The sequence below is a fragment of the Cornus florida genome, unplaced genomic scaffold (assembly GCF_030987335.1).
Source record: "Cornus florida cultivar Cherokee Brave unplaced genomic scaffold, ASM3098733v1 CherokeeBrave_3.0.0_Hap2_Chr05, whole genome shotgun sequence".
NCBI classification, from domain to species: domain Eukaryota; kingdom Viridiplantae; phylum Streptophyta; class Magnoliopsida; order Cornales; family Cornaceae; genus Cornus; species Cornus florida.
In genome coordinates this window covers 117,278,215-117,292,523 of record NW_026775575.1, presented here as the reverse complement: position 1 = coordinate 117,292,523, position 14,309 = coordinate 117,278,215, and the positions used below count along the sequence as shown (strand labels likewise).

The 14,309-nt window shown below is 36.7% G+C and overlaps 3 protein-coding genes across 4 annotated transcripts; 1 reads left to right on the top strand and 2 right to left on the bottom strand.

Moving 5' to 3' along the window:
* The first annotated feature begins 959 nt into the window (after positions 1-959).
* LOC132308938 (uncharacterized) lies at positions 960-3,700 on the top strand. The gene has a single exon (XM_059807241.1). It carries the CDS (start codon positions 1,058-1,060, stop codon positions 3,464-3,466), a length of 2,409 nt encoding a protein of 802 aa, XP_059663224.1. The 5' UTR covers positions 960-1,057; the 3' UTR covers positions 3,467-3,700.
* A 3,496-nt stretch (positions 3,701-7,196) lies between these two features.
* On the bottom strand, positions 7,197-13,287 carry LOC132308937 (basic leucine zipper 61-like). Its single transcript, XM_059807240.1, has 5 exons — positions 13,209-13,287; positions 8,714-9,210; positions 8,296-8,386; positions 8,029-8,155; positions 7,197-7,614 (listed from the first exon to the last, which is right to left on the bottom strand). Exons 2-5 carry the CDS (start codon positions 9,184-9,186, stop codon positions 7,463-7,465), a joined length of 843 nt encoding a protein of 280 aa, XP_059663223.1. The 5' UTR covers positions 9,187-9,210; positions 13,209-13,287; the 3' UTR covers positions 7,197-7,462.
* LOC132308936 (pentatricopeptide repeat-containing protein At1g06270) lies at positions 10,782-13,349 on the bottom strand. Of its 2 annotated transcripts, none has more exons than XM_059807238.1 (2): positions 13,209-13,274; positions 10,782-12,469 (listed from the first exon to the last, which is right to left on the bottom strand). In XM_059807238.1, exon 2 carries the CDS (start codon positions 12,426-12,428, stop codon positions 11,397-11,399), a length of 1,032 nt encoding a protein of 343 aa, XP_059663221.1. In that variant the 5' UTR covers positions 12,429-12,469; positions 13,209-13,274; the 3' UTR covers positions 10,782-11,396. The 2 variants fall into 2 exon arrangements, with proteins under 2 accessions (XP_059663221.1, XP_059663220.1); XM_059807237.1 differs by having other exon boundaries at positions 10,783-12,474; positions 13,209-13,349.
* Between the last annotated feature and the right edge of the window lie 960 nt (positions 13,350-14,309).

The window sequence follows — 14,309 nt, the reverse complement described above, 5'->3', positions numbered from 1 at the left end:
GTCGGTGTACTTGTCTCCGATTCCGGCATTTTGAACTTTTTTTTTGTTTTTGTTTTTTTGGGTGTTGAGATTGAGGTTCCTAAAGGAACCAGAGAGAAACAAACTTATGTGGTGGCCACGTTTTTATAAAGATATAATTAAGGAAGAGAAAAAATTGATTGATTAAGTTTCAATGCAAACACAAATTAATACAAGAGAGTGACTAATAGAGGCTTAATGAAAGATGGGGTTGACTTTCTTTCATATAAATGAGCAGAAAAATAAAAATCTAATTATTATTATTTTTTTTTTTTTGAAATTGCTTTCCAAAGGAACCAGATAGAAACACAATTACTTAGCTGTCGACCATGGTTTTTATAAAGATATGTTCAAGGAAGAGAGAAGAAGATTGATTGAGCTAGTTTCAACACACAAACCTTAATGAATTGAATTAACTGAGAGCTCAACTCTGTGCATGGGAGAGAGAAAATAAAAATAAAAAGGGATGAATGGAAGTGTGTGATATTCAACGCAGAGGAACAGGACACAGACATGGTGAAGTTGCAACTCTGCTTCTGCTGTTGTAGCTGTGGCTTCGGCTTCTTCGCCGGCATTTTCTCAGCATCGTCAACTCTGAGATCGTCTCTCTCTCTCTACTCTGAGATCGTCTCTCTCTCTCTCTATATGGTATTTTAGTCATTTATCATAAAAAAAAAAATTAAGAGTATTTCAGTAATTTTGATAGCTCTATTGGTGTATTTAACTTTTCGTCACACATGAGAGAGGCCCATGTAAAATATTTTTAAAAATAAAAAAAATTCACGTAACTTTGGAAATAAAATAAGTATTATTTGTAATTATAACAAATCATAAGAAAGCTCGGTGTAAATTACCCTTCTAATAAAACCAATCAGGGGTCTCACTTTAAATTACCCTTTTATTTTTTAATCGACTCTCGCATATGGTATTAACCGTATATGAAAGACATTGTTTACTTGTCGCGTAAAGTTCCCTCTATTGAAATTGAGTGACCTCGAGAAGAAACGAATCCTAAGTTCCAACCAGTCGCCAATTCGCCATGACTAATGCCTCCCTTTATGAAGAAGAATTGCAGAACCAAAACCCTAATTCGAATTTGACCCAAAATGACGAAAATCAACAAGAAGAAACATCTCAATCTCATTCCCAATCTCCTCAAATAAAAACCCTAGAAACCCTAGATCCCCAAAACCCAGAACAAACTGAGGTCGATCAACCGCAAGATCCCCAAAACCCAGAACAAACTGAGGTTCATCAACCTCAAGATCCCCAAAACCCAGAACAAACTGAGGTCGATCAGCCGCAAGATCCCCAAAACCCAGAACAAACTGAGGTCGATCAACCACAACAGCAGCAGCCAGAAGGCTCACAATTTCTTGCTCAAGAGGAAAATCAGGAACCAGACGACCACCCAGAACGTTCAGGTATGTCTCTCTCCCCTCATCCTCCTCCGATCACAGACACCACCATCTCCATATCCAATCCCGAACTCAATCCACCTCCTCTCAACTCATCCTGCAACCCACCTCGACGATCCAACAAGCGAAAGAAGGGTAGTGTGAAAAAACAACAAGCAATTGAAAAGAAACTCCTGACCCTAAGCGAAAACCTAAAACCCATTCCGTTTGTACCCTCCAAAACCCTAGATTTTTTTAAACACGAGAAAATTCTGAAGCGACTCGGTTTGTGGGACTTTGTCCACATCGAATTCGATCGGAACATTCGTGTTGACCTCGTTGTGCAATTGATTGCAAATTATGACCCAAAATTGCGGTGTAGTTATGTGAATGACTTTAGAATTGCAGTCAATAGGGCCGATATGGCCCGTGCCTTTAAATTGCCTGTGAAAAAGGAGAAGGGTACTGTTTTATCGTCAGAGGCAGTGGATTTGGATTCAGAAGAGTTGTCAGAGGAATCGATATCGTTCATTGAGGATTTTGTATCAAACTGGGTGCTTTTGCACGAGGATACGTGGATGATGCCAACCGATGTCTTGAGCTGGACACGGTCGATCAGAGACAGGCATCCTGAGAAGGTGGATTGGGCGAGTTTGATTTGGTGTATGGTGGAGAAGGAATTGATGCAGGGGCAACAATTGAAAGATTGTTACTACGCTTCACACTTGCAGTATTTGATAAAGTCGCAGCGCGAGGAGGCTTTTGGAGAAGAGCCTAAGGTGGAAGGGGAGGTGGAAGAGGACGGTAGTGATGTGAAGATGGTTACTTCTGATCATTATCAGGGACAAGAAGATGTCATATTGGAGGAACCCGATATTGAATTGACTTTGGGGCAAGATAATGTTGAAAAGGAAGAAGTTAAGGATGAGGACTTGATGGATGTTGAGGAATGCAAGGAGCAGGAACACGGGCATTGGCTTTTGGATGGAAAGAACAATGAAGGCGATCACTTTTTGCAGCACTGTAGTTTAGATGAAGGTAGGGGTTTGGATAGTCATTGGGAGGGGAAACTGGAAGAAGAAGAAGAAGAAGAAGAAGAAGCAGAAGAAGAAGAGGAGGAAGAAGAAGAAGAAGAGGAAGAAGAGGAAGAACATGGGGATGGATTTGATCTCTTGCCAAATGGTGATGCTCTAGATGGGGAGGGCTTGACTGGCAATCTACTCCAAGGGATGGAAACAAACCAAATTTCTTTTAGTTCACCGGGGCAAATTTGTAATCAATCTGCAGTAGAGCTTCTTGGGTCCAGGGCTGAAACACACATGATTTTAGGTGGTCCAAACATTTTTGGCAACGGTAGTAAGAGGGAGATTGAGCATGAACATGATATCTTACATCATTCTCTCAATGGTAGCAATAAGAGGCTGAGGACTGATGGCTCGTGGGATCAAAAGTCATCTGATTTTGGAATGTGCATGGAGCAAGTGCAGCAGTGGATGGGAAAAGCTAGGATGATGTATGAGGTGAAGGAACAGGCTTACGAGGAATCAAATATGAACCAGCAGTACTTACTTAATGAGCTGCAGCAGCGGGAGGGTGTGATTGAACACTTGCACAAGGTCAAGGTGGCAGAGATTGAGAAAAGAGACAGAGAGATATTACGGCTTGAACGTGATCTTTATTTAATGGGAAATCTCTTAGAGGGCTACAGGAAATCTTTAAAGGAAACCCACAAGTCATTCTCTGAGTATAGACAACGCTGTCAACTTCCTGAAGAACCACTTTATAAGGACGCTGGTCCTGGTGGTGTCATGTTGAGCACCATGGAACTGGAGAAACAACGTCAGAAACGAGAAGAAGAAGAGAGAATGATGATTGAAGGAAAGATAAGGGAATTTGAAGCGGAGTCTATTGATAAACTGAAAGCACATTTAGACATGGTCTGCTTGCTGGATGAGAGGTTGAGGAATTTTTCGTATGAAGTAAAACTACTTCAGGAACTGTCTGCAAAGAACAAAGTATCAGAAACATCAGGATTTGCTCCCGACGAATGAACTGCGCACTTTGCCTGCCTTTGAAATCTAGGTGAATTTCAATTTCTAATGCATAAGCTATAACTATGACATGTTGTCTATATGACGAGGTAGCTTTATGTACTTCCCTCTAATCTATGTTGATATGGTGGCAGCAACTTCATTCTCTTTGTAATATGCTGCCCCCCTTTATTTTGGTTTTTATGTGTCATTATGGTGCTATATGCTTATGCCCCAGATTGCTCTTTGCTTTTACTCCTGTTAAAATGTTGATGAATGAATGCCTGACTGATTGTATGATCTAATAACACAAAGGAATAGGGGAAAAATTAATTATCAAATGCTGCTCAATTTTTCTACTCTCAATTATTCCATGTCAAAGAATCTAAGTTGAGTGATTAAAAGATCTCCTAGTCCTCTTTTTAGTCATTTAAAAAATCTCCCTAAGTTTGTTGGTATTTGGTATTTTTGTGTTGGGGGGGGGGGGGGGGGGGGGGGGGGTGGTGTTGTGTGGAAATGAAAGAGTATCGGTATATATTGTCGTCTGTGTTTTCATTTTCCTTATTAAGACCCCAAGCAAGCTTCATATGGATTTTGTGTCTTACTTTATTGTGCAAGGTAAAGATATCTGAACATTTTTGGTCTGTGTGTGCTCCATTGTCAATATACTCGGAACATACTCAAGAATCTCAGGTTACCATCAAATAATAAAAGACTTGCATTTCTTTCTCATCTACGTAGATGTCCTTAGGGTGAGCTCTGAACCACTAAAAATGCAGAACTCTCTCTCTCTCTCTCTCTCTCTCACCCCCCGAGCATTAAACATCTAATCAAACCTTCAGGCAAGCAGATCCTCAACTGGGTCTCTCTGTCTTCCTCATCTCTAAAAGAAATAAAATATATATATATTGATAAAAAAAGAAGAAAGAAAGAAATAACTTATTTGTGATATTGTAAACCCAGACAAGAACTATCTTCATATGAGTTATTTTCCTGTGGATCATGTGTTGATCACAAACAATGAACACTGTTTTCAGGGCCCAGGTAGATCCACTGGAATTACGTCCTATATATTTAAGCTATCTGCTAGTTCTGCATCTAGAGTCGCATAAATTGCTGTATAGTTTTGTCTTTATGGTTAACCATTTAACTAGGATCTTTTAAAAATGTAACTTTTTCCCAGATAAAGATAATAATATAAACCAATTTTTCTGAACTAGCAAACCTAAATTTATTAGTGCAAAAACAATGTGCAAGTGTCAGAATGTTTTTATTAATTTGTTTGAACACATTTCACTTTCTTAATACTGCATGCAGAAACTATAAATTTTCCTATGTATACTACAATTAAGGCATTTGATCAGCTATGAATATCCTTTTTGAATGTTTGCCGAAACACGCTGAAATTGCACGCGCACTCATGCATATGCATATACACTTGTGTTTGATATCTGATGAGTGCTAATCTTGTATAGAATATAGTCCATGTTAATTTTAGCTAACAATGTTTTGGTTATTATTTATTTTTCGTTATGGTGGTCTAGTATATAGTTTTTTTCTCTGTGATTTACAGTAATATTAGCTTTGTCCGTCTTTAAGATATATATTGATCAAGCCATGCCTATGCCTATGCCTATGCCCAACAATTTATTCAATGTAGTCATGTTCAAATTGCGGATCTAAATGGCATTAAATCAACTGCTAGAGGATTGAATGCTAATTGACTGAATGATTGATTACTTTGCTTTTTCTCTAAAATGAGACTTAATTTTGTATAGGTACTAAAATGAGGAGCAAAAATAGTTGCTCAATCTCTCTCTGTTTCTTTCCATTCTTGTACGTGAAATAACTTTTCATTTGCTGATCTATATTATCATAATCTACTCTTTTGAAGTTACTTATATGAAGAAAAGGAAAAAAAGAAAGAAAAAAAAAAAAGAAGAAAAAAGAAAAGGGAGCTCCTCCTCATTATGAGTAGTTGATATTATTAAGTAATTTGATAAATTCAATTATCATTTTGGGGCTTCACTGAATGGTGCCATCCGATTCGCTTTCCATTTGGCTGCTTCGGCTTAAGCAGACAACACAAAAGATCATTTAACAAAACTCGTATCTCCCTAAAGCACTACAAATATCATCAACAGAATAGGACAAGTTATGCCAAAAAAACATGCTCTCGAATCTGCGTCTCTACAAACACACAGGTACACGATACAATTATCGTTTTTCATCGAAGTCCTTCAACACTTGAAGATTTTAAAGATGAAGAATAATAAGCACGTCGCACAAGTTTCGTTATTCATTGAAGCCTTTCAATACTTGAATATTTTGAAGATGAAAAACAACGAGCACGTCATACAAATATCGTTTTTCATCGAAATCCTTCAACACTCGAAGATTTTAAAGATGAAGAATAACAAGCACGTCACACAAGTGTCATTATTCATTGAAGCCTTTCAATACTTGAATATTCTGAAGATGAAAAACAACGAACACGCCACACTCGTTCTTTTTTGAAGACCTTCAATCCATCGTTTTAGTTTAAACTCCATCGATCCTCGTTCGAAAATCTAATAAAGTCTTTTTTCAATCTCAAAGATTTGAAGAAAAACTTAGCCATCGATTCAAGATCAAGTTCATGTACTTTTTCAAAAAGATTTAATCAAAGAAAGATTCTATATTATAAAATATGGTTCTTAGTTGCAGTATCGGTCATGGTATAACAGATTCGAACAAAGTCAATGTAAACTGACTGATACAAATTGCGTATCGAACTTGAAAAGAGTATTGGACTTAAAAGGGGGTCATGTATCGACCTATAAATTGCATATTGGACGATACGGCGAACCATTATAATATAATCGAACACTAAGAATTGTATTATTTTTCTGAAATTAATAAAATTTAGACTCCTCTTCGTTCCTAAATTTTAGGGTAAACACAGACAATAGACTGAGTGATGTACCTGAAACCGTGATGTTTTTTCCATACATTGCAAATTGGAATGGCTCCACCATTCAGATATTTGAAATCCTTATCATAAATTTATCAATCAAAAGGTTGAAACCATTGAAGAGTCAAGACTAGAGACCCCATTCTTACTAAATTTTAACTGAATTAAGCATTTAGCTTTCCTCTGTCCTTTCTTTTACTTTACTTGAAAGAACATACAACAAAAGGACAATATCAGTACTTGATAGAAACAAAAAACCACAGAAAAAGGTTCCACAAGTTGACATCAAACAACTTGCTGACAACCAATTTCTTTCATGCATCCCATTATCGTTACCCCTCCTTCCAACAATTATTTTTTAAAAAGAATTTAAAAGTCATTGATGAGTGAAAAACAATTAGTTCCCTCTAAAATATCCTTTTTCCTACCTCCCATCATGTGATCTTCAGTGGTCTCCACCAAGAGGAGGAACACATCATGTGAATGTGCAAGTTGGGAGCACAGAGCACCAAATATATATATATATATATATATATATATATGTACATGGCCTGTCTCTGGCTCTCCGTGGGCATCTTCATCCCCTCGGGTCAATTTCTCCCAATAAAGTGACTAAAGTTATTTCAGTGAATAAGCATAAGAATGAAACAAGAATTTGATAGGTTTTGTTTTATAAAAGTATTTTTGACTCAAATTGAATGAGATAATAATGGTTCAATTTGATTGCCTTTTTTTTTCCCCAATTAATTAAGAAATCTCTCCACAATCCCAAAATATTGGTACGTAATTCATCTGTCATGAATCAAAATTACATATTTCTTCATGTGATTCAATAGATAAAAGCACATCAAAGTCTTATATGTGTGTGTGTGTGTGTGTGTGTGTGTGTGTGTGTGTATATATATATATATATATATCTTGAGCATGCAGATGGGTTTTTCTTTACTTCTTTGGTAGAAAATGTAAGGTTCATCATCTATCATTTGGCCATAGTAGCTAGGTAGAGAGAGAATTAATGAGTAATTAAATAGATCGAGCCATACAATATAGCCTCTCTTTCTCTTTCAGTTGACGAGCTGCTCCTCTTTCATCGAAGCATTGGCATCAGAAGAAGAAGATGAAGATGGTGGCATCGTAATTTCCATCTTCTTAAGGTTTTGGTGGTAATACACTTGCCTTAGTCTCTCTATTTCCCTTTTCAGTGCTTCCTGATGAGCTGCATATATTATTATTTGTATACCACCAACAATTATTATGTTAATTAACCTCAAACCAACACACCACTTCTACATGTAAGCCAAGGCATAACTTTCACATGCATGGATTAGTTTCAATAATTGGGTTCAAATTAAGAACTTAATCTTCTTATAAATTGAAAATTAATATGGCGAAAGAAGCAGAACTCATTGACTCTTTAGCACTGGCTCATTGTTAGATATATCCATCTATGGTGATGCAAGTTTACCAACCATTCAAGAGGAGTTTGATTGTGAGGTGGGAATGAAATTATTGGATTTGGTATTATATATATATTTTTTATTTTAATTTGTGTGAAACATCGATCCGAAAACTCTTTTAATTGTTTCAGTTCTAAGCAAGGAGTAAGCTAGGCGATTAAATAATGACTTACCATCTTTAAACAACTTGTCTTGAGTGAGAGCTGCAATTCTTTCTTTAAGAGCATTGTTGTCCACGTTTAGAAGCAAGCGTTGGTGGTCCAAAAATGCTACCCTTGGCGACAACACCGACACTTCAGCCTTGCTCAATTCATAAAAATAACAACATTAATCAAAATTAGTCACTTTAAACCATGCAATATTGAAATGCTTCAAAAACTACTTCAAATATATAGTAGCATATACTGTATTTATTAATTTCATAGGCTAAAATGACATACTTGTAATGATGTAACGGTGCGTTCAAGCTCAGTTATGTATTGCAACTTCCTCACGCGTGATCTTTGTGCTGACTGCCTGTTGGCTAAGATTCTAATGCCAAAAGACACACAAAAAAAGTATTATTTACAATATTTCAACTCAAGTTAATATATATAGAAAACATACATATGTTTCTTGCATAATATAGTAGTGTTTGTGTGTGTCATCTTAATTAAGTTGTTTGTTTAAATTCATTAATACTTCATTACTATATTCTAGTAGTGTGTGTGTGTGTGTATATATATATATATATATATATATATCATGTTTAAATTACAAACCAAAAAGAAAATCAGACATTAATAACCATCCTACTATAAAATTTTCACGCACCATTCTAAAATAAACTTAGTTGCATGATGTAATTGTATGGATTACCTCTTGACCCTTTTTGGATCAATGATTTTGTCACTGGAATTATTTGGTGTTGCATGTTGTGTGTCCAATTCGCATGAGCTTTGCACCTCCTGCTGATCAGGTTGTGTTTGCTTATCATCATTGATGCTATTATGATCGGACGGCGTCGACGGGTTGGAGTAGGAAACGGTAGGGCCCACGTCCATGGTCACCATTTGGTCGGTGAACATGGACATGAGATGCTCATCGTCCAACCTATCGAACTCAGTGTCATTGCCGGAAGCTATTGGAGGGTCAAGGAAGGCAATGGAGTCGCTAACGGATCTCCGGTGGGATCCGTGTTTGGCCGATGAGAAGCTGAGGAAATCATCGACCCATGATGGATTTTGGGTGGTGGTGTTTGGTTCAAAATTGTCCAAGGAAGGCATTCTTTGGTGAGAAAATTCAGGCCAATTCGGTGAAATGTGTGGCACTTTTGGAGGCAATTGTGCCATCTTAACAACTCTTAAGCTATATACCTAACAAAATGCAGACGAAGGTAATAAACAACAATGCAAAACCAAACCTAACCAGAATACAGCCTATATAACGGAACTTCTGATATATGGTTAGAGATATATATATATATATATATACACACTGTATATCGTTAGAATGAAGGATAGCCCCACAAGAACAATATCATCACCATCACATTAAAAGTGTCTCTCTCTCTCTCATGCATAGTGGGGTCACATGGGAAGATTGGGACAGCTATCCACAGCTGTTTTGGGTGTCAATGGAAAGTAGCAGTAGTTCAATAACTAAGGTATCAGAGACCATGTGCTTCTTCCCACTGTCCCTTTAGCTGCAGCTTATAATACTCTCTTTTTTTACGAACATTGCGCTCTGGGACGGACCTACTGCAGTGTGCCCAGTGGGGGCGGACCACTGGTTGGTTTTTTTTTTTTTTTTCGTACTTATAATTTGGTTCAAATCTTTAAAAAATAATAATAATAGACCTAATCGGCTTTCTTTCCCTCAATTTCTTCCTTTCCGACTCTTTCTCAATTTCTTCGTCTGTGACCCTATCCAGCCTGTCTCTCAAATTTGTAAAGATTAAACCACTTCTATCAATTAAATCATCATTTTCGCTGTCTTTACCTTTCTTTCGTCTCTCAAATATTCTCTCTTTATATATGTACTTAAGATTTATTTGCTTATTGTACGTGGTTCAAAATTTTGCAAAAATGTCAGTGATTTGTGCTGCATCTTCTCTTGGCATGACCATGTGATGGGTCTAAGTTATCTCAAAGCTGCCCCAATGTGGGGGGAAATTAAAAACAATAAATCAAAGTCAGTACATGCTTTTTAGTACCAGTTTTATGCTTATTAAGGTGAAGACGTGCTTAACAAAGAAAATAATGAACATGCTTATAGAATCTGTGGGTTATTATTTGTATACACAATGATACACATACACATACATATAAATTATATGAGGATGCCAGTCTGTGTTAATGGAAAGATAAAGAGATAGATAGTGGGAGTTGTGGGATTTTGGGGATGAGCTGTGGAGGAAACTAAGGGGATTGTGAGATAGATGGTGATGATGATGTCATGCCATGTGAATTGTTTGCACGCCTCTACAATTTCTTTACGTTGTCCCCAAACAATACCCACATGTAGGGGCATCTGTCCCTTTAACTCACGAGCCTTCCACTCTTTCTTGGTACCTTCTATCAACCCTCAATTTCTAATTCACCATGCTTAACAAAGCATTTAATTGTGCGACTGTGTGTGGTAGGTAACTAAGCCCTCAATAAGTTTTACTATCTCTCAGCAGTTATTGAAATGTGATTTAGGTCAACATACTATCATTGAATTGAATTGTATTTATATGCTCTCTCTCTCTCTCTCTTCATTAAGTACTTAGAATTGCTGATGGTCATCATTTCTTGATGCACATTCTTCTAATTTGATATTGTTTCCAGTTTTATTTTGTGCAAATCATACATACATGCTAAGACGCAGCAAGTAACCAACCAAGTTATTTGCTTTGGATGGATGGCTCAAGCATTTATATCATGTGAGCTCACAAGAAGCATGCATTAAGATACCTGAAATTCCATTAGATATATGGATGAGGATATTTTCATTCAAATATTAAATCTTTACACATTAAAACACTCTTTGTGCTGGTGCTGAGAACATGGAAGAAAATAGTAAATCCTTAAAATTCTGCAACTAGTTAGGGGTCTTGCTCAATTCTGGTCGGGGCAACAGCACAAACTAGATGTTGCTGACTCAAATTTTAAACCAGCCTGGATTCCATAATCTGTACCGTTGAGTTTGCAGATTGTGGTAGCTCAATATATTGCCAGGCGTAATGCATGTGAGTCATATAAAGTACATAACCCAGTGTCTGTCTGTCCTACCTACACCAGGTGCTGGAAGGGAAGACGTGAGCCAAAACTGCATCACCATTTGATGATGACGATGAACAAAAAGATGTTGAGTCACTCTTGACCAAATCTGACATGATTATTTCTTAAAAATTTGACACAATTTACATACACATTTGGGGAACTTGTCAGCACTCCACAATGGATTTAGACAACCAACTCGCTCTTGGCTGGTGTATGAAGAAGAGATAGCTATCGACCAGTTGGCTGTAGAGCATTGACCCCAAATTCGTTGCAACTCCAAATAAAAACTAAAGAAGCTAAGATTTCAGTTCTGAAAATCTGTGTCTCAAAGCACAAGCTAGTTTCCACTCCCCAACACAAGCCAACTCCTCAAGCACCTTCTGCCTCACCTTAATATATGGTATAAAACCTTTCCCTGTCATCCCCATCACTACCTTTCCCGCCAAAACACACTCACCACACTCTAGGCACCCCTCAACAACCAATTCATAGCTTTTGAACCCCACATGGAAACCTTCCTTCTCCAAGAATTCAATCATCTCAACGGCTCTCCAAATCTCTTTCTTTGCACGCATTGCTGCAACTACCTTCACCACTATTTCCTGCCTTGGCGTCAGTCCAGCTTTCATCACCATTTCTTTCATCATCTCTGCTGCATCAGTAGTCTTTCTAATAGCACACATTGCACCAATTACAGCTCCATAACTTTCCAAGTCAGGAACACATCCAGCCCTACCCATGCCCTTCAACACTTTAACTGCCTCTGTTAACTGGTCAACAGCACATAGCGATGAAATAAGGTAATTGCAAGTGCCACAGTCGGGGTGATATCCAATTGATTGCATCTCCAACAGAATGGTCCTTACAGACTCAGATTGATGCCGGCGGTCTAGCCATGCAGTTGAAAGAAGAAGGTGAGTTTGGGGGACAGGGAGACAGCCAGAGCGAAGAGTGCGTTGGAGAATGGCGAGCGCAAGAGGAAGGGGATTAGGGCTTTGGAGGGTGTAGGAGATGAGGCAGGAATAGGCAACCTTGGGGCGAGAACGAGGTCTGAGAGACATGAAAGATTGTAAAATTTCATCAATGATTTGGATTCTAATGTTTTGGGAGAAGGTGGAGAGAAATGAGAATGGATTTGGATTTTGGAAAGATTCTTTTGAGGCACCGAGTAGATCAGGAATTTGTTGGTAGGTTTTAGCTTCAACAGCAGCTCTAATGGAATCTTCAAGTGTCTGAGATGGAGAGATCGAGTGAATGGAAAGAAATTGGGGAAACGAGTAATAGAAAGGACAAATAAATCCGATAAGCTTTTTAGATGCAATCAACATTTTCAATTTCACTGCACATTAATATTCAATGTAGCCAATGACTGGTCTGTGAAAGAATTATGAAACGAAAACGTTAGTATACATTCGGCGCGATCCAATATCAGAAGCTAAAAGAAGAAAAAACTAGAATAGAAAAATGTAATTTGTTAAGGATTGTCATTGGTCTGTGCAGAGAATACAGCAATTGTACTACAATGGACTAGCAGGGCTGAGGATGTATAAAAAAGTGAAAACAACAACCCAAACTGCTCATTCTGTGCATTTGCATAATTAAGAATAGACAGGGCAAAACAACCACTATAAGAGATGGATTGAATCAATTAGAGAGAAAGGCAGAACCAGAACGGGACATTCAAATAAGAGACCACCTTGAATGCTTTTTATACAAAAAGCTATTTACTGAACAAGAATGTGAAAGTTTTTCTGTTTTAGTGTTGTGTTATATGATTGTGATGTGCTTCAAGCAAAGGCAGTGGGCTACCATGATTATGGTGCATAGTACCAGAATTCATACACTAATAACTTAACAACGTGGCCAGCTTATGGTTATGGGTAGTTTTCGTAACATTCATGTAACAGCAAGCATCAAATCACAAGGTGAACTACATGTATAAAATCACACACACACACAAGCATGCGTGTGTACACACACAAGCAAATGAAAAGAAGAAAGATTTCGAAGGGGACTAATGTCAAGCAGGTAGTGTGCAATACAAAGTTAATACGTCTGTAAAATAAGCAATATTTGATAAGAAATAGCTTGTGAGAGAGAGAGCATACGCATCAAGTGATGAAACTGGGAGTTTGTGGATCATTGAGCAATCAACAATCTCTGATAATTCTCTACGATGGCGTCCACCCGCACGTTTAGTTGTTTACCGTGGAGAAACTCGGGGATTTGGTAGGTTAGGTATAAGATACGGGACTCCCGAATTTTTTTTCGGAAATGAAAGAGTCGACTTCTTCGAATTTGATTAATAAGGAAAGTATAAAAAATAAAATAAAATAAAAAATAAAAAATAAAAAATTAAGAAATAGGATATTCCTATCTTTTTAATCATATGGGGTCCTATAATTATTATTATTATTTTTTAACAATAACAAAGTCTTAAGTACTTTCAACCAAATTTTCAGTTTTGTTATTTTTTTTATTGGAATTATTGACATTTTATTATTAAAATACTTTTGAAAAAAATCATAATATTTTGATGAATATTTACATAAATTTATCTTTAATTCTTGAAATTATTTTTTAAAAAAATTAAATAGAAAACAATTATAACAATTTTAAATAATTCCTTAATTTTCAAGAATATATTGCATCAAAAATAGAAACCTTTAAACAGTTCTTTTTGCGTAGAGCGATTACGCATGATGTAACAAGTTTTATAATAAATAGTAAAATTTACATCGATGTGAATTCATAATAAATAGACATGCCATCTTTAATTACGAAATTCAATATGGTAGGGTATATAACCATTTACCAAATTCACACATTTATTATTCAATATGATAGGAGAATACATACATTTATTATTGTTGCACGTCAGTGGTCAGTATGATGTAGATCTCACCAATGAGAACCTTGTCGATCTCACAAATGAGAACTTAAGTATTGTTTGTTAAATAATTTGCTAACTACTAAAAAATATATATTTAAAAATAAAAAATAAAAATAAATAAATAAATAATAAAAAATAAAAAAACCTACAAAAATTCCACTAGATATAGCATGAGCATTCTCACTGCTGTGGTCATTCACAAGGTAAAATTTATCCAGAAATGCTAATTAACTAGAATCATAGAAGCTGTGGAGGATCTCATGCATTCCAGATAAATTATTAAGATACAGGTAAGATTGATGCTTTGACATTATGT

Coding starts and splice junctions, on each gene's coding strand:
- LOC132308938 (XM_059807241.1), top strand. CDS start 1,058: ATGACTAATGCCTCCCTTTATGAAGAAGAATTGCAGAACCAAAACCCT.
- LOC132308936 (XM_059807237.1), bottom strand. CDS start 12,428: ATGTTGATTGCATCTAAAAAGCTTATCGGATTTATTTGTCCTTTCTAT.
- LOC132308937 (XM_059807240.1), bottom strand. CDS start 9,186: ATGGCACAATTGCCTCCAAAAGTGCCACACATTTCACCGAATTGGCCT. Junction 8,387..8,713: donor GATCCAAAAAGGGTCAAGAG/GTAATCCATACA, acceptor TTTTGGCATTAG/AATCTTAGCCAACAGGCAGT. Junction 8,156..8,295: donor GCACCGTTACATCATTACAA/GTATGTCATTTT, acceptor GAATTGAGCAAG/GCTGAAGTGTCGGTGTTGTC.